Source organism: Siphateles boraxobius, unplaced genomic scaffold, assembly GCF_051911475.1.
Source record: "Siphateles boraxobius isolate OS27281-9 unplaced genomic scaffold, OSU_SipBor_1 22, whole genome shotgun sequence".
Classification (NCBI taxonomy): Eukaryota; Metazoa; Chordata; class Actinopteri; order Cypriniformes; family Leuciscidae; genus Siphateles; species Siphateles boraxobius.
This window is the reverse complement of record NW_027508833.1, coordinates 3,523,804-3,541,814: the sequence shown is the minus strand read 5'-3', so window position 1 is coordinate 3,541,814 and position 18,011 is coordinate 3,523,804. Positions and strand designations below refer to the sequence as shown.

General features: G+C 39.3%; 1 protein-coding gene across 1 annotated transcript; it reads right to left on the bottom strand.

Annotated features, from left to right (window-relative positions):
• Window positions 1–1,072: 1,072 nt before the first annotated feature.
• slc39a9 (solute carrier family 39 member 9) lies at window positions 1,073–11,807 on the bottom strand. The gene is made up of 7 exons (XM_077238341.1): window positions 11,217–11,807; window positions 8,990–9,098; window positions 8,268–8,465; window positions 8,124–8,192; window positions 6,502–6,587; window positions 5,731–5,865; window positions 1,073–3,128 (listed from the first exon to the last, which is right to left on the bottom strand). Exons 1-7 carry the CDS (start codon window positions 11,310–11,312, stop codon window positions 2,895–2,897), a joined length of 927 nt encoding a protein of 308 aa, XP_077094456.1. The 5' UTR covers window positions 11,313–11,807; the 3' UTR covers window positions 1,073–2,894.
• Between the last annotated feature and the right edge of the window lie 6,204 nt (window positions 11,808–18,011).

Here is an 18,011-nt window from a genome sequence, read left to right as displayed (position 1 = left end):
GTCTTGTGATTGGATGTCAAGCCAGCCAAACAGAATTTAGCAGCCTCATCTCTGATTGGCTGGAATTATGGCATATTGTAACGCTGGGTTGTGTTGAGCAAGCGAGCCGGTTAAAGAGCTTAAAGAGCTGGTATGAGATAAGCAAGAAAGTAAAATTGCACATGCGAATGAGAATGTCTGCGCACATCCAAATACTTATTTAAAATGCAAAATTGATTTTCATTCGCTAAAAATATTCTCTTATCTGCGAGAAGAACATTTCTCTGCAAAACTCAGTTCAAGCGCGTGCGAAATGCCCTTTTGCATGCTCAAAATGTGATCTTCCGAATGATGTGACCGAAATCTAACCCCATAGATATGGCTTTAAAACGCATGCATATAATACACTTTCATGATGATGAAGAACTGCAATGTCACGTGAGTGTGACCGCAATAGAGAAATAATCAAACCCAAACAGATGCTTTGTTAGTTTTTGGCAGAGTTTCTGAGGCACGAGCTTTAAAGGCTCGGCCCTCTTCTGGAAAGTGTTGTGGGACCGTGGGAAGCAGCAGCTCATTGGCATTTAAAGATACATGCACGAAAACAATGTTTTTCCTTCCACTCAAAAATGGCGATTTACAACATGGTGTAATAAATGATCTATGGGGTATTTTGAGCTAAAACTTAAAAAGGGGCTTAATAGGTCCCCTTTAACTTAAATCCTGTACTAACTAGTGCTGCTTTTGAACTTTTGACTGAATTGTTTGCTTGTGTTTATTACCTATGCACACTTCTTTATATAACTTATAATGCTTATGGCCTAATCACAGACATGCTGATATAGAGCCATATTACACTCCTACTCAAGTAATATTGCTCATATATTATATTATTTCAGCTAATTGAATAGTCTAATCAAAACTGAAGTAATACATATTTCTGAACTTAAGTTAAAAATGTTGAAAAATATCCCAGATTGCTCTAAAAATCCATAATGTGTGCCTGTTCTTAAATTACTGCAGTAACTGTGTGAAAAGCACTATACAAATAAATGAGAATTAAATTGAAAAATTGTTTTTAAATGACTAGTCATTGCTCATTCATTTGCTTTATTAATTTACAACGTGAAAATATTTGTCAATGCAATTCCAAATGTTCTTAGACAGGCAAAATAAGGTACGTAGTACGATATGCATCCATTAAAAAAGAAAATAAGTTTATTCAAATCATGAACAAAGACTTTTGCAATCATTTTAAGCTGAACAATTGCGAGAAAAATAAGGCATACTCCTCTTGTGGAATGATCACATAAAAGCCCCAAAACTGAATTCATCATGTTCCGCTTCATTGTAAAATCTCTATTCCAATGCCGTCACCCTTCCTACCTAGACCCTTCAACAGCTGAGCTGTAGGAGAAGAATCAGTCAAAATAAGTCAATATGGCACAACATTTCACCTAACCAATCAACATTCAGTTCCATTACATATCTGTGCCAAGTCTCTAGGAGGAGGTCATTGTAAGATTCACATTTTTCCCTTTCAGAGGAGTCCTTTCTACAAATCAGCGTGAAGTTTCTTTCGTCTATATATCTTCCACAATTTGAAATTGATGCTGCGCTTGTGCACTACAGTAAGATGAGGGCGCTAGAGAGCTAAATGCATTAAAACACAGCTTTCACAAAGACTTTAATTATCATTTTCAGAGCAAGAATAGAACACTTTGTAAACCAGGATGTTTCTGTAGTCCAAGTTTACCTCTTAATGCTTTCCTATTCAAGCTTCAGAGGAAACCTTAAAAATAGCTTGGTGATGAACACAGCAGCTTTCCAGCTCAAGGATCACTTCAAGTGCAAAACCTTCAGGTTGCCAAAACAGAAATCCACCATATAATCTTCCCAACTGACCTCAAATTCCCTTCGGTTAAGACAAAGAACAAAAATGGACCTTTAATGTCATTAATTTAAAACCAATCTTTCTCTCCCACCGATTACAGAAGCTAAAATGAGACTAAAAACTAGTCTGGAGAAAAGCGTGTCAAATAGGGTATTTTTTTTGTCATTTATACAGAGAATACATATTTACAGTACACAGGCTCTGCTCTGAGCAAGCATCACAGTACAAAACATCTGACTGACCAATGAGATCGTTTTTCCAGGATTAAACAACCAATTAGGTTCGAATAATAGTCAAATAATAACGCTGTACATACACTGAACTCAACAGAACAATATGTCCGTCCGCTAAACCTTTGGACATAAAATAACCTTATTTAATATTTATCCAATAACCATATACATCATGAAATTAGTTTAAATTTAGCAGTAACCAAGTAGCCCAGTGTAGCCCAGTGTATGTTCCCATGTTAATCATATTAATGGAATATTGTTATCTCATTATTATGATTTGTGCAAAAAAGGGGGTAAATAAACTTAAAATAATTACTCCGGGCCAATGAATTTTAATGTTTGTAAAGTATCAAAACTTTTTTAATTTTTGTAAATGGGCACAACTGTGCCAGTTCATCATTTAAAAGACCCGTGGACAAATTCCATATAAAAACCAAAAGAATACCAAATTTAGAGCAAACATGACTACCCAACCACAACAGATTCTTTTAAACAAGCACCACTGAAGAAAAACGTTTTAAATGAAGAGTTGGACACTTGATCGCTTTTATTTGTGTATGGTCATCGTAAGCTGTCAGTCACAGTGTTTTGTGGAGCGGCAGGGCAGCCCATTCTTAAAGTCCTCAAATCCCATTCCCGACTGCAAAGTTCCTGCGTTCACTCCAACCACCGACTTGAATAAACTGACAGAGGCATTATTCAAACCACTTCTGTGAGGTTGTTGTTTGGCCAAAGCTGTTCAAAGTTCCATTCGCACTTTTCAGACCTGTGGCTTGAAGTGAAGAACACTAGTGCTGGTGTCCAATGGACAGCACTAGAGGTATCAGACATCCAAGAACCAGAGCTCCAACCTCCACTTTGCTCAGTCCTTTCCCTGCGCTGGCCCCGGGCGAGTGGCTGTGGCCGCCCATGCCCCCCACTTCCGGCAGGACGTGCACCGTAGCGACGTACAGGAAGGTGCCGGCCGAGAACAGCATGGCCACACCGGTGGCGTTGACGTCAGATAGTGCCTCTTTACTGCTCTGGATAGACGAAGAGGAAAAGGGTTAAGGGTCTCTTTTTTGTACTTTGCTTAGTTAGGGGTAAAACAAAGTTTAAAATAAGTGAGCAGCAAAAAACGTAAACATCCGATGCCACCCACACTGACGAGAGCGACATTTAGATAAATATGTGCTGCAAGCTTTCCTCTCAATAAAATAAACAACCAAGTTGTGAAAACAGCAAGAAATTTTTTTAATAAAGCATAAGAAAACCATGTGATCATAGCAACGTGGATGTTTGCACAAGCTCTGCAATTCGGCACTCTAGTAAAGTCACATCAATTTATACAGCACTTTATTAGAGATTGGCCAATACCATAACTGAAAATTATTTTTATTTGAGAGCTGATAACCGAAAAATTTATTTTGCAACCAGTGTAGTCTAGCAACTCTCCGTTGGCTTTCAAGCTGGAAAAACCAAACTCTAATCAGGCCAATCACATCGTGTATAGAGTTGGTGGGCGGGCTTAACAATGACGGTAGAGTTGTGACGGTTCCGCGTGAATTCACTGCTACTTGAAAACAAAAGAAGATGACTGGAGCTTCTGGCGAACAGCGGTCTTTCAAATCAGCTTTGGCCACTACTATGGAGGACTTGGAGTTAAGCTTTTCTTTGAGAAAAGAATAAAGAACGGCACAAGTCATTCTTTAAAAAGGAAGATGTGTTCGGAGTTTTGACGACCGGATACGGCAAAAGTTTATTATCGACTTGCTCCGATGGTGGGAAAACGCATGGGACTCACTCAGCCACAACCGTTTGTTGCTCTGATTGGTTGTAGCGCTATCCTATTGCGTGCAGAGGGAATTTGAAAGACAACCATTTATCCCGCCCCTCGGATTGAGGCATGCCAATGGTGAGTTCCCCGACCCAACATCTTGATGTGGGTCTGATTTGCCAGGCTAGATAACCGATATATTGGCAGATAAATCCAAATCTAAATTTTTAAATACTTTTAGAGAGCCTGATTACAAAAACAAACATCTCACCATTAAAAGCCATGTCCCAAGCACACAATTATAATGTTCTCATTATAATTTTATGTAGCCTATTTGAAAAACTTGCACTGCACGTTGTACTTAACCATATTTTTTCTTTTTGAAGTGATTTCAATCATATTTCAAGCAATTCAAAACCATAATGGTGAACAGTGCGTATCTGAAGTGTCTCAACTGAAGGAAATAACCATAATTTCTTATTGGGCCGATATTGATAACATTAAAAATGTACATATGTCGGGCGATACCGTTATGGTGGCCAATATATCGTGCATCCCTACACTTTATACTATCGATTGCTTAAAATCAAGCAGCTTTACTGTATTAAACGAGTGACTGACACTCTTTTTCATAATTACAACTTCATTTTCTACTATAAAGGCACTGAGATACGAAGAACGAACTGCTTGGAGTTTGTTTTGGGAGTTCGAAACAGCTTGGCAAAGTTTGGAACTTTGTTTTGGCCTGATTTTGCTCAAAATAACATCACAGCATTTTGTTCTTCGATTTCACTTGAAGCATATCAGGGCCTTTAGATAAAGGGATAAAGGTGGAAACGTTTTTTGGTGAACATTACATATTCATGATTGATACAGGGATGATCGTTGGCCTCCCAGTGGTAAAAATGGCACTGCATCTCAGTGATTTCCAGGCTGTCTAAAAAAACAGAATAACGGGGCGTTTCATAGCAGGGGGGCAAGAGGTGAGTAATCTCCACTCTGCCACCTCAGCTGTTCCCATGACGATGAGATGTGGGATGCCTGCGGGCGAATCTGAAAAACATAGCGTGGGCCTCCATGGTTGTTATGTAACCCTGGTGAAGCATCTGAAGTTATTTTGCCATTATGGGGTAATTAGTAGACATAAAACAAAAAAATTAACACAAATACTAAAAAACCTATATGCCAATTCAGCACATATTTAAATAATTAGTGTCTGAATAGTTTTAGAGGCAAATTGTAATATTGACAAGAACCTATTAAAACATTTATTTCATATTATAATTTACTCATAAAAATACTATGGAAGTCAATGGCTACAGTCAACTGTCTGGTTACCAACATTCTTCAAAATACCTTATTTTGTGTTCAAGAGAAGAAAGAAACTCATACAGGTTTGGAACAACATGAGGGCTTTGTAAATTATGACAGAATTTTCATTTTTGGGTGAACAAGCGTAGCATCTTCTGGGATTTCCAAAATGTTCGATTCTCTCAACTCTGCATTCAATGCATCCTCGATATCAAGAACACACCCGGGTACTATATGCATCTGTACTTACGATCTTGGGTATAGGAATTGAACTTCAACGGTTGATAATGATGTAGTAAGAGAACATAAGGACGCATATTGAGAAACGGCCAATGCAACGCCAAGGCCTTTACTAACTGGCGATTGGCTCTTTTATTTAGAATGTAGGACTTATTCCGCTATATCCTCCCATTCATAGTAATATGAGTGCACTGTCTTTGTATATCTAAAGTCTTTGTTTTAACCTAGTTCAAATGTTATGCAGATATAGTCTTTATCAAATTGACACTAACAAGGTGTACAAATACTGTCTGTTTTATTTTAATACTTGAACATACCTGACTGAGTCCTACGTAGGTGAGCATGGCCAAAACAGGGGCAGCCAAGGCAAAGACTAATAGATGTTTCCGGATACGGTTTCTTTCTAAGCCCGCATGCATGAGGAAGGAGACGAGTCCAAATGCAGCAGGAGCCTGAAATACAATAAACAGCATCATAGAAAACAGACTTAAATTTAAATCAGTATAGCAAAAATAAACACATTCATAAGGCTACACAGTTCCTAAAAAAACTAATCATGTAAAATATAGCAGTATTGATTTATAGAGAGTCAATAAGATTTTTTGTTGTTGTTGAAAGAAATGAATAACTTTACTCAGCAAGGATGCTTTAAATTGATCAATATGACAGTAAAATCTTTAACATTGTCCAAAAAAAAAATGTATTCCACATATACTGTTCTTTTGAAACTTCAATTGATCAAAAAATTATGAATAATGATAAGAATAAATGTTTCTTTTGCACCAAATCAGCATATTAGAATGATTTCTGAAGGATCATGTGACACTGAGGACTTGGCTGTCATGCTCTTTTGCTTTTACTCATTTATAATATATTGTGTTTACATTCTGAAATGTTTGGAGAATTTATTTGGAAGGACAATTGGAAAGACGCTTACGATTACATTTAGTCATTCAGCAGGTCTTTCTAAACAAATCGATACAAATGAGAAACAGCGCCAACAAGTTATCATAACTATATTCACAGAACACTAGAGTAATACAGAAGCTAGAGTAGAAGTGCATTAACTACATTAAGATTGACTGTACCTTATGCAACATAATGGCCACAAATACAATGAGCTGGACGCTGGTCTGAGACGTGGATGCAGCTGCTCCGAGAGCAACACCATCAGCTGGAGCCACAGATGAATCAAATATGATTATTGGTCAGATTTAACAGAACACAGAATATACACTCCTGGTCAAAAGATTGGAATAATTAAGATTTTTTCATGTTTTTGAAAGAAGTCTCTAAAGGTGCGTTCACACCGCCGCCGACTTGAGCTTCCAAAGCGGCCGGAAGTCATTCATTTTCAATGGAAGCTGGCTTCTCTCAGCTGCAAGGAGCGTCCAATCCCTCGGCGTCGCGTTTTGGGCGTTTTGAGCGTCAATCAGAAAGTTGAAAGAAGCTCAACTTTATGGTAATGAGCTATGACGCGGTTCAGCGGCAAGCAGCGGCAAAACGCCAGAAACCAATCAGAATAAAGACGTCCTTCACTCTGGCTGATTCCGGAGAAACATACGATGTGAACTTTCGTTCCTACCAAAACATTAGTTCCGAGAAAATGGAGGAGAAGCTGATAATCGCTGTTGCTGGGTTTCCTATCATATATGATATGACGTTGTTTGCTTACAGGGACCAGTTACAAAAGAACGAGGCATGGGAATGCAATTCATTTGCTCACGGTGACAACGATTTGACCAATTGCACTAATGCAAATAATAGCCTAATGCAAATAATAATAATAATAATAATAATAATAGGTAATTATTATTTTTTTCCCCGACCAAATGTGACCAAAACAGTTATAAAAATGCTGTCATTATAAAAGGTTTTTTCAATGTATTGCTTGTTTTTTCCGTTTATTACATTTCATGTTGTGACACTTCTCTTCTCCCTGCTACGTCAGAGCGTCCAAAGCGTCAACGAGCTTCCCCGTGCTTTTTGACAAGCGTCCTTGACAGAGCGGCCAGAGCTTCTTTGACGCTCAAGTCGGCGGCGGTGTGAACGTACAGTTATGCTCACCAAGACTGCATTTATTTGATTTAAATACAGTAAAAAAATGAAATTGTGGAATATTATTACAATTTTTCTATTGTAAAAATATTTGGAAATATATATTTTTTCCTGTGAAGTCAAGGCTGAATTTCCAGCATCATTACTTCAGTGTCACATGATCCTTCAGAAATCAATCTAATATGCTGATTTGTTGCTCAATAAATATTTATTTTTATTATCAATGTTAAAGTGAAAAGTACTTTTATTAAGCAGCCAAAACTTATTTCAACATCGATATTAATGAAAAGCATTATTAATAATTGAGCACCAATATATTTGCTAACAACTGAGAACCAAATCACAATATTAGATATTAGTCAAGACAGGAGTAATGGCATATAAACCCATACGTTTCAAAATATTAGTTTTTTTTTTTTGATCAAATAAACACAGCCTTGAAGTGCATAACATCTAAAATGAATTAAAATAGAAACCAGTTATTTTTAAAACATGAAAAAAACATGTAATTTTCCCAAACTTTTGACCGGTGTACAGCATTACAAATATGACAAATTACAATCTGAAGCTACCAAAATAACATACTACATAGAACACATTTGGATATCTCAATTAAAGATGTAGCATTACCAGTCTTTTCAATCAGTTTTACCTGCAGCATGGACGACCAAGCCAAGCGTAGTGGTGACTTTAGAGCTAGCAGTCCTTGCTGCTTCTGGATCTAAACGTGTGGAGAGAACAGTTTCAGACACATTATGCCATCAGTTTTTTACCATTCTAATTTGTCAACACGGACCATCACTGTTGTGCATGTGAGCACTGCCGATCTGATCCACCAACAGCATGAAGACGAAGCCCAGCACCAGAGAGACGCCGATATACGCGTGGAGCTGCTCGTGACTGTGGCTGTGTTCACTGCTGGGTCCCACTCCTTCTGCAACCTTCTGATCAGAAACTTCTGCTTCCACCTGCCCATGGCCATGGTGGTGCCCACCTACACCAAAACAGCAATCAGTACAGCTTCAGAAGTCATACATAACATCAGTGATGGGGACAAACTGAGTTTTGGAACTACTAACTTAACTACAGTTTGGTGAATTAGTGGTGCAGCTACATGCTACAATATTTTAAAGGGATAGTTCACCCAAAGATATTATTTTTTTCAACTATGGCAGTCCATGGCTACAGTCAACTGTTTGGCTACCAACATTCTGCAAAATATCAAAAGAAAGAAACTCATACGAATTTGGAACAACTTGAGGGTGAGTAAATGAGAATGTCATTTTTGGGTGAACTATCCCTTTAAGAAAGCATCTGATTATAGAGATGTGGATATGTTTGCACCAGCATCATGTCGACAGATGAGATCATTAAAATTACACTGATATGATATGATTATAAAGTATATTTGAGACATACAGATCTGACTGCATGAGACTATAGTTAGTTTGAATGAAGACATTTTCTTTGCATAACATATTGACATTGAGAATTGAAAAGTGTGAACTTGAATGTCACCTTCCAGCATTTCCTCATAGAGTGCATGAACTCCCTCTGGAATAATGACAGCCAGTGCAGTGCCACACAACAGCCCAGCTCCCAACACTGTCACCAACTTCAGCTTCTCCTGGAGACAGAACAGGAATCAGTAAGCATGACTAACCAACTACTATTTAGGTGTGAGGTTAACATTGGTCATCTTCATGTGAATAACCCAGATATCATGAAAATATATTCATCAGAAGAGACATCCAGGTACAATCACATTTATGAATTATAAACTTAATTTGAACCTAAACTCCCCAGGGTCCAAAAAAGGCTACATTTTGCCATTTTGAGATTATCAGAATCAGAAAATATTAAAGGGATAGTTCACCCAAAAATAAAAATTATATCATTAATTACTCACCCTCACTGTACACAAACGACGATCTTTTTGATGGAATCTGAGAGATTTCTGTCCCTCCATTGACAGCTACGCAACTGACACTTTAATACTTCAAAAAGTTTACAAAGAGATCATAAAACTAAGACATATGAATTGAGCGGTTTAGTCAAAATTGTCTTTAGAGACTCGATCACTTGAACAGATTGAATTTAGATTTTTATTCGCATATAAACGTTCATCAAATCACACATCAGTTGTGGTAAATGGTGTGGTAAATGACGTGTGAGAACCAATGAGGTTCATTCTGGTGTTAAGCAGCACTTAGTCTCAGCCTCAGAAGTCACACCGTTGGCTGAACATTGATGCATATGGCTCTCTTTTCTCGAAACACTTCAGGAGTTTCGAAGTCATGATCTGATTGGTTGAATTCTACAGGATGTCCAGGAGACGTGCGTGTCACATTTTTTATCGGTCCGCCTGGAAACAAATGCTGTGACTTCAAAACCCCTCGTGGAAGAAGAAAGCCGTTACAACCATGACAATGAGCGCTTACCAGGATCAACTAAACGCTGGATTTTGAAGCATGTGAAGTTCACAGCTCCATTGTTGCAGTGAACTTGCACTACATTGTGAATTAATAATTTATTAGATGCACACATGTGTTATTGTAGGGACATCGACATTATATTGTCACGCCCTTAAACATGACGCGGAACAAAACGAACTGTGATTAGTTGCGTTATATGTCAGTCAAACGTTGTCTTTGGCGGCCCTTGACCAAGAAAATCTGCTATGAAGTCCAGACCTTCTGCCGCCAGTCTGAAGGTCTGGCTACAAGAGACTAAAGGCTCCGTTATACTCCAGTTTGGACGCGTACATGGACAGCTGCGAACAGCACCGACGCGGACTACTTGTATTTATACTGTCTGCTGAAGTCCGAACGCGTTCCACGCATGCGCAGTAGATCGGCTTTTTCCAGCGCTTTAACCATCCACGCGGATGTCCACAAGGATCAGTTCATCATTAAATCAGTTCATTATATAAAGCGATTATGTCCCTTCAGAAAACTTTTACTAAATCGCTCAATTTATATGGATTAGTTTTACGATCTCTTTATGAACTTTTTCAAGCGTCAAAGTGGTAGTTGCATAGCTTTTAACAGAAAGCTCTCAAATTTCATAAAAAATATCTTCATTTGTGTTCCGAAAATGAATGAAAGGCTTAAGGGTTTGGAACAACATGAGGGTGAGTAATTAATGACAGAATTTTCATTTTTAGGTTAAATTGTAAATTGTAGTGTACCAGGTAGAAAATTATTATGTGAAAAAAACAATAATAATTTCAGTGTATAAACACATTCTACTGCTATGCATATTATATACACACTCACATAAACATTTTATCAGCCTCCCGCTTTTTAGTTATCTGTAGTAGCCACTAAAACAATACATTTTGGTGGATCATAAACCATAAAAAATTCGCTTGTCCAGAAAATCAACCTGAACTGCATTTTAAGACAAAACACCCCCGTTTAAACAAGATCAGCGTGGGTGGCAGGTTAAACAGCTCGTGTCTACAGTAAACTTTAGGTTGATATAACATTCAACATTCAAATTTATGAGACCATTTGCCCTGTGAAGCTGAAATCGGGGTTGCTCGAGCATTTGAAGATCATTTGAAATCTCAAACGTGTTTCTGAAAACCTCAGCACTGCACATTATCGATGTCTGCATTTTCAAACACATCTTCTACAGAGAACTAAACACTCCGAAGCTCACACTGAATATTGAGTAACTTACACCTGTCCTAAATAAACTAACGTCACTGTAGACATGGACAACTCGGGTTCAAGCTCACCTCAGAGAAGTTAACAGCCAAGGGAATAGTTCCAGCCACATAACAACCGACTAGCATAGCGAGAGACAGCAGACTGATGGAGCTGAAGTCATCCATTTCTGCTGAAGATCCAGGAGTTTAACAACAAATCCTGTGTAATCGGTCGATGTTTGGTGCCAGTCAATGTATTAGCCGATAAGCTAATAAGTTGTTTGCATCTAACCCTTACAAATCACACGATTAAAATCGAACATCCACTGCTGATCTGCTGTCAAGACGTTTTTGGAGCTCTTAGTACGTTGACCTGATCGATTATCTCAACTTTAATCACACAGAATCACGTCACGCTTAGCAAGGGTTGAAATCATGACACTCAGTCTGCGAATAACCACATAAATGAATACTTGTCATGGTCTGCTTCTCTGGTCTCAGGCCGCGGTTGATGACATGTTGGTTCCTAAATAGGCAACATTGTTTCGTCGCGGTAAACTCATCTAGTTTGCCACCTTTTCCGCAGTATCGCCACACTGGTCGCTAACTAGCCGAATGTGTAATGTTGGCAGTCTGAGCGAAGCACTTCCGGGACACATCGCTGTCAAAACAAAAGCCCCCACCCCTCTCCAAAATACACAAACTACGTCATCATCAAGACGCTAGACGCAGCCAGACTATATGCTAACTACTAGCATACTACATTTACTATTTCCCCCATATCTTTCTATGGTAAAATAATTAGAGTAGTTGGCTATGTAGTATTAAATTATGATAAATTATTATCAATTATTAACGACAGAACAAAGAGTATAGGCTACTCTGTGTGTCTGCTTTGCAATCAAAGACACATGAGGCACTTAGGCTATTTAATTTGATTTATTGTAAATTGCAATTTACCCCTGGATATTTTTTTTTTAAATATAATTTATTATTTAGAATGTATAGTATGTCCGGATTACATCCATAACACACACACACACACACACACACACACACACACACACACACACACACACACACACACACACACACACACACACACACACACACACACACACACACACACTTGCAGTCTTGAAGTAATTACTTATTCCAAATAAGAAAGTAGCTATTTTGGATGCAGCCCCCATTTTTTTTTCTTGTTTTTTTTTTCATTTTATAAATAAAGACATGGAAAAAACTACAAGAATAAACCATGGTAATACAGTGTCTGATAAAATGCTTTGCTGATTTTAAAAATATTAAAAAAGAGAAGCAGATGAGTAAAATGGACAATGTCTAAAAAGTGATTCTAAATAAGGATGTCTGTTCTGTGTGAGTGCTGAAAAAAAAACATTGTGTTTGTACTTTGTATGTAGTGGCTGTGTAAATAGGAGAATAAACAAAGTGGATTGGCGGAGCACCAAAACACTCTTGCAGCCAATCAGCAGTGGGGGGCGTGTCCACTCATGATGGGGGAGGAGAGAGAGTGGGATTTGAAGAAAGACTGTAGAAAAAGAGATGTCTGAGAGACATTACAAAAGAGAAAAGGTCAGAGGAATATCACTGGAAAAAGAAGGGTTATGATCAGACAAGAGCTTCTGGACCCGTGCTAATATTAGAAAATATTGTAATATTTTTAATATAATCTAATTTTTTTCTGCCGCTGAAGAGACAAGCCGGGAAGGCCTGAAAACCATCTAAGCTACTCTTTTCACTGGGGGCACACAAAGCTCACAAGTAAATACCATCAAATTAAGTAATTAAAAGCAAAACTAAAATCCAAGGACAGAAAAGAAATAGAAGTATAGAAATGTGCTTGGCATCTGTACAGTGAGCACTTGGATGCTGCAGCATGGTGATAAAAACATTTGGGTTCATAAGAGAACAGGTCTGAAAACATTAAATATCACCTCAATTGGCCTCTTCTCCTTCACAATATAGTGATGGCTGATGTCTCATGCTCACAGGCTTCTGACTGCCTAGGGCTGCAAGCTGAAGGGCTCAAAGTGCCAAACAATGCAGTGCAAATGTAAAATGTATATTGATTGAAGAGTGCTTGAATCTGAGCCAATGACTGTTGGCATGATGTAAAATCAACACATAAACAAACATTTTTTATTTATTCCAGGCACTAATATTACCTTCTGAAAGCCTTATTGCAGTTTTTGCACACTATTGTTGTCACTGTTACAATTTATTAAACACATTATGTGCTTTGGTATTTTAAATGTGCCTTTTGTTCTCACAATTACTACTTAATTATTGTGGTTTCAATTTAATTTCTCGTTGTTTGGATTATACATTTTGCAATTAAGATATAACTGGGTTTTTTTATCATCCACATAATATAAACTTGGAATACCAAGAAAGCCATAACTCTTAGTGTTTCAAGAGTAAGTCCCCACTACTGTAAATAAAATTGCAATGGTAGAATGCAAAACGTTACATAAAAAATTTAATTTCTGTTTCTTATTTCTGAAAATGGTATGGAACATTGTTGAAAGATGATGTATGCTAATTTGCTTTTTTCTCTATAGCTAATGAGAAAGTAGACCTCATTCAGCGATTAGCATTTGAGCTCTAGTTTGGGGAATGCTAACTACACCAACACGTATTTAAACATTCATTTTAATTATATAAAAGCCCTTGAACATCGCTTGATTCCTCCCATAGCATCTAAATCTTTAATAGATTATTAAAACACACCTTGACATTGACCAGACCTATTTTGCCTGAATTGTATCTTTTCTGACCTTGGAGCATTAAAAATTAAAGAGACAGCACATTCATGTACAAATAAAATGCAGCAACAGTATCCACTGGAAATTAGCTTTTCTTTTAGCCTTTGAGACCAAACACTAGATGGAACTGTTGTATTGTTTGGTAATCGCACACTTGTTGCCTGAACTCTTTTCAGGGTCTTGGCATAATGCATTTATACATTTGTCAGACAAATTTTTTCAAAAGGACTTCAAGGTATTTCATGCTTACAAGTTCATGTATTCCCTGGGGATTGATCATATGACACTGACACTGCTAGTGCTATACTGTTTGAGCTATACAGGAACAGAAATAGAACAAATAGCGTAAGGACTATGATATTTCAAATGTAATAGGGACACTGGGGCTAGGTATCATATGAAGTTGAATCCAGAAACTATAAGAATTTTACCCAAATGTCCGACTGCATAGCGTTTTCTCTGGTTTTGAAAATGCCAAACACCTCGTTCAAAACGGTTGTAAATTACTATGATTTCTGAATAATTCTGTCCTAAAATTACACTATTTTGAGAATAATTATTGTATTATGTTATATTGCTGCCATTACTCATCTGCTTACCATAGTTCCTGCAGTGTCAATAAACTTACCATTGTGTGTATTCAACTTATCATCTCTTTCTTGTGTCTGAGTATTCTTGACAATTACTGAAAAGCTATGAAATATATGTTTACTATGTAATATGTTTTAAATACAGATATGTTGTTTTATACTTTAGACAGTATTTTCATTTTCCAATTAAGACATTTTTGTAGTTAGCATATATAATATAATATAATATAATATAATATAATATAATATAATATAATATAATATAATATAATATAATATAATATAATATAATATTAAAGGATTAGTTCACCTCAAAATTAAAATGTCCTAATAAATTACTCACCCCAATGCCTTCCAAAATGTTCATGTCTTTCTTTCTTCAGTGGAAAATAAATGTTTTTTTTTTGAGGAAAACATTTCAGGATTTTTTTCCACACAATGGACTTCAACGGTAACCAAATTGTTGAAGTTCAAATCAATGCAGTTTCAAAGGGCTTTGAAGTGCTTCAAAGGGCTCTGCACGATCCCAGCTGAGGAATAGTGTCTTATCTAGCGAAACGATCGGTCATTTTCTAACAAAAATAAAAATGTATATACTTTTTAACCACAATTGTTCGTCTTGTGCTGGTCTGCGACGCGCCAGGCATTACGTCATTACGTTGGAAAGGTCACGCTGGATGTAGGCGGAAGTAACGCCCCATTGTTTAAAAGCGTGGAGAAGGAGGATCGTTCAAATTTTTTTGTATGTTGAATGACATATTTATGTCTTTGTGTCAGTTTATTGTTTAAAATGGTCCTTTCCCCCTGGATGTTTAAATCTTTTGAAACCCAAAGGTTTTCCTCTGCCTACGCCCAGCGTGACCGTTCCAACATGATTGCGTAATGCCTGGCGCGTCGCAGACCAGCATAAGATGAACAATTGTGGTTAAAAAGTATAGAAATGTTTTTTATTTTTTTTGAAAATGACCGATCGTTTTTCTAGATAAGACACTATTCCTCAGCTGGGATCGTGCAGAGCCCTTTGAAGCACTTCAAAGCCCTTTGAAACTGCATTGATTTGAACTTCAACAATTTGGTTACCGTTGAAGTCCATTGTGTGGAGAAAAATCCTGAAATGTTTTCCTCAAAAAACTTAATTTCTTTTCCACTGAAGAGAGAAAGATATGAGCATCTTTGATGGCATTGGGGTGAGTAAATTATCAGGCAATTTTCATTTTGAGGTGAACTAATCCTTTAATTACAGAATAGATATCTATATTTTAAATGGTATGCTGCCCTCACGTGTTAGCAAAATTATCATAAATACGAGTTTCCTAGTTAAAAATTGGACATGAACGACTCAAGTCGTATTTAGCCTACCATAAATTCCAGAATCGTAAGCAAGCTGACTAGATAGTGTGGTGAATGTTTATATGGTTGTTAATGAATAGGATGCTAGATATCATTTTGGATTAAATACGATTTTCCCAATAAATAAGCAAGATTAAAAAGGGTGTCCTTCATGGTTCTGGCAAGTTTCGGATGCCGTCTTTATTTTTTAGCTCAACTGTCACAGAATGGAAAACGTCTCGGTTACGTATGTAACCCTCGTTCCCTGAGTAGGGGACGTTACGTCGGATGACGGAGAATGGGGGTTTCGCCTAGAAAGCCAATCATCTTCGTGTATTATAAAACGAGCCAATGGCGATGAAATGCCATGGGTCTGCGGAATTTGCATAGCGTATCTCCGCCCCACCTCGTGGGTATAAAAGGAGGACGCCAGCAACATGCAGATATGTCTTCGCTGAGGAGCCGAGACTGAACTCAGGCGTCTACCCAGCGGTACAGCGGAAGTGGCAGGGAGACGTAACATCTCTGTTCCCTACTCAGGGAACGAGGGTTACATACGTAACCGAGACGTTCCCTTTCGTAGTCACTCCGAGTTACGTCGGATGACGGAGAATGAGGGGCCCCGTGTAATCACGCCACCTTCACAGCTGTCTTCCAGTGCCCTGCGAAAGTCTGATCCCCCTGTCGTGATACTGGCACGGACGAAGGAGTCCTACTTAGCACAGGAATACCAAGGTACACTGGGAAGCATATCTCAGAAGAAATATGCCGCAGCATGCTTACCCGTAGGGAGGACTTAAGAATACACATATGGCCGGAGGGCTACATGTGGAGGAACACTGGAGTGACCAGCCCGTGGGGGGGCAACTTTCAACTCCAGGAGAGGCAAGGAGACTTGACGAGGGAAAGACACATGCTCAAGGAGGCTTACAGTGGAAATACACATGTGGGGGTTACTCAGGGGAGGAACCAAGCACACAGAGGCACCTAGCCGACGCACAGGCAATAGACACTGGCGCCAGCGTCAACAGTGCTGGAGGAACTCAAGGCTTCGGAGAGGAAGGCTCACCTGAGGAGAATATTGCACATATCCAGTCCGTAGAGTGGAATGGCGAGCAAGCGAAGACACCTGAGCGGGTCCAGTACTAGCTGGTTGAAGCGAGTACACGAGAGGACACAGGCTCCACTCGGAGATTATAAAATCTGGCGAATGTGTTGGGTGTCGCCCAGCCTGCAGCTCTACAGATGTCTGCCAGCGTGGCGCCATGCGCTAGAGCCCAAGAGGAAGCCACACTCCGGGTGGAGTGGGCTGTCACACCAAGGGGGCACGGTCGGCCTTGCTGTTGGTAAGCCAAAGCAATGGCGTCCACTATCCAGTGAGACAACCTCTGCTTTGAGAGAGCCTTTCCCTTCAGTCTCCCACCATAACAGACAAAGAGCTGGTCTGAAGTCCTGAAACACTGCGTTCTGTCTACGTAAGCACGGAGAGCGCGTACTGGACAGAGCAGTGGCAAGGCTGGGTCTGCCTCCTCCAGGGGCAGCACTTGCAGGTTCACCACCTGGTCCCGGAAGGGAGTGGTGGGAACCTTGGGCACATATCCAGGCCGGGGTCTCAGGATCACGTGAGAGTGACCGGGCCCGAACTCCAGGCACGCTTCGTCAACGGAGAATGTGTGCAGATCCCCTACCCTCTTGATAGAGGCCAAAGCAACCAGGAGCGCTGTCTTCTTAGACAGGAACTTAAGCTCAACTGATTGCAGAGGCTCAAAGGGAGCCCTCTGCAGGGCAATTAAGACCACTGAGAGGTCCCAAGAGGGAACGAGAGGAGGGCGAGGAGGATTCAGTCTCCTGGCTCCTCTCAGGAACCTGACGATCAGGTCGTGCTTCCCCAGAGACTTACCTTGAACTGCTTCGTGATATGCGGCGATAGGGGCCACATACACCTTCAGGGTGGAGGGAGACAGCCTTCGCTCCAGCCCATCTTGCAGGAAGGAAAGCACGACACAGATCGAGCATCTCCTGGGGTCTTCTCGACGAGAAGAGCACCAGTTGACGAAGAGGTTCCACTTCAACGCATAGACATGTCTCGTGGACGATGCTCTAGCGGAAGTGATGGTAGCCGCCACCGCTGGTGGCAGGGTACTCAAACCTGCCTCGTCCCGTCCAGGAGCCACACGTGG

Coding starts and splice junctions, on each gene's coding strand:
- slc39a9 (XM_077238341.1), bottom strand. CDS start 11,312: ATGGATGACTTCAGCTCCATCAGTCTGCTGTCTCTCGCTATGCTAGTC. Junction 9,099..11,216: donor TGGCTGTTAACTTCTCTGAG/GTGAGCTTGAAC, acceptor TTCTGTCTCCAG/GAGAAGCTGAAGTTGGTGAC. Junction 6,588..8,123: donor CTTGGTCGTCCATGCTGCAG/GTAAAACTGATT, acceptor CTGTGGCTCCAG/CTGATGGTGTTGCTCTCGGA.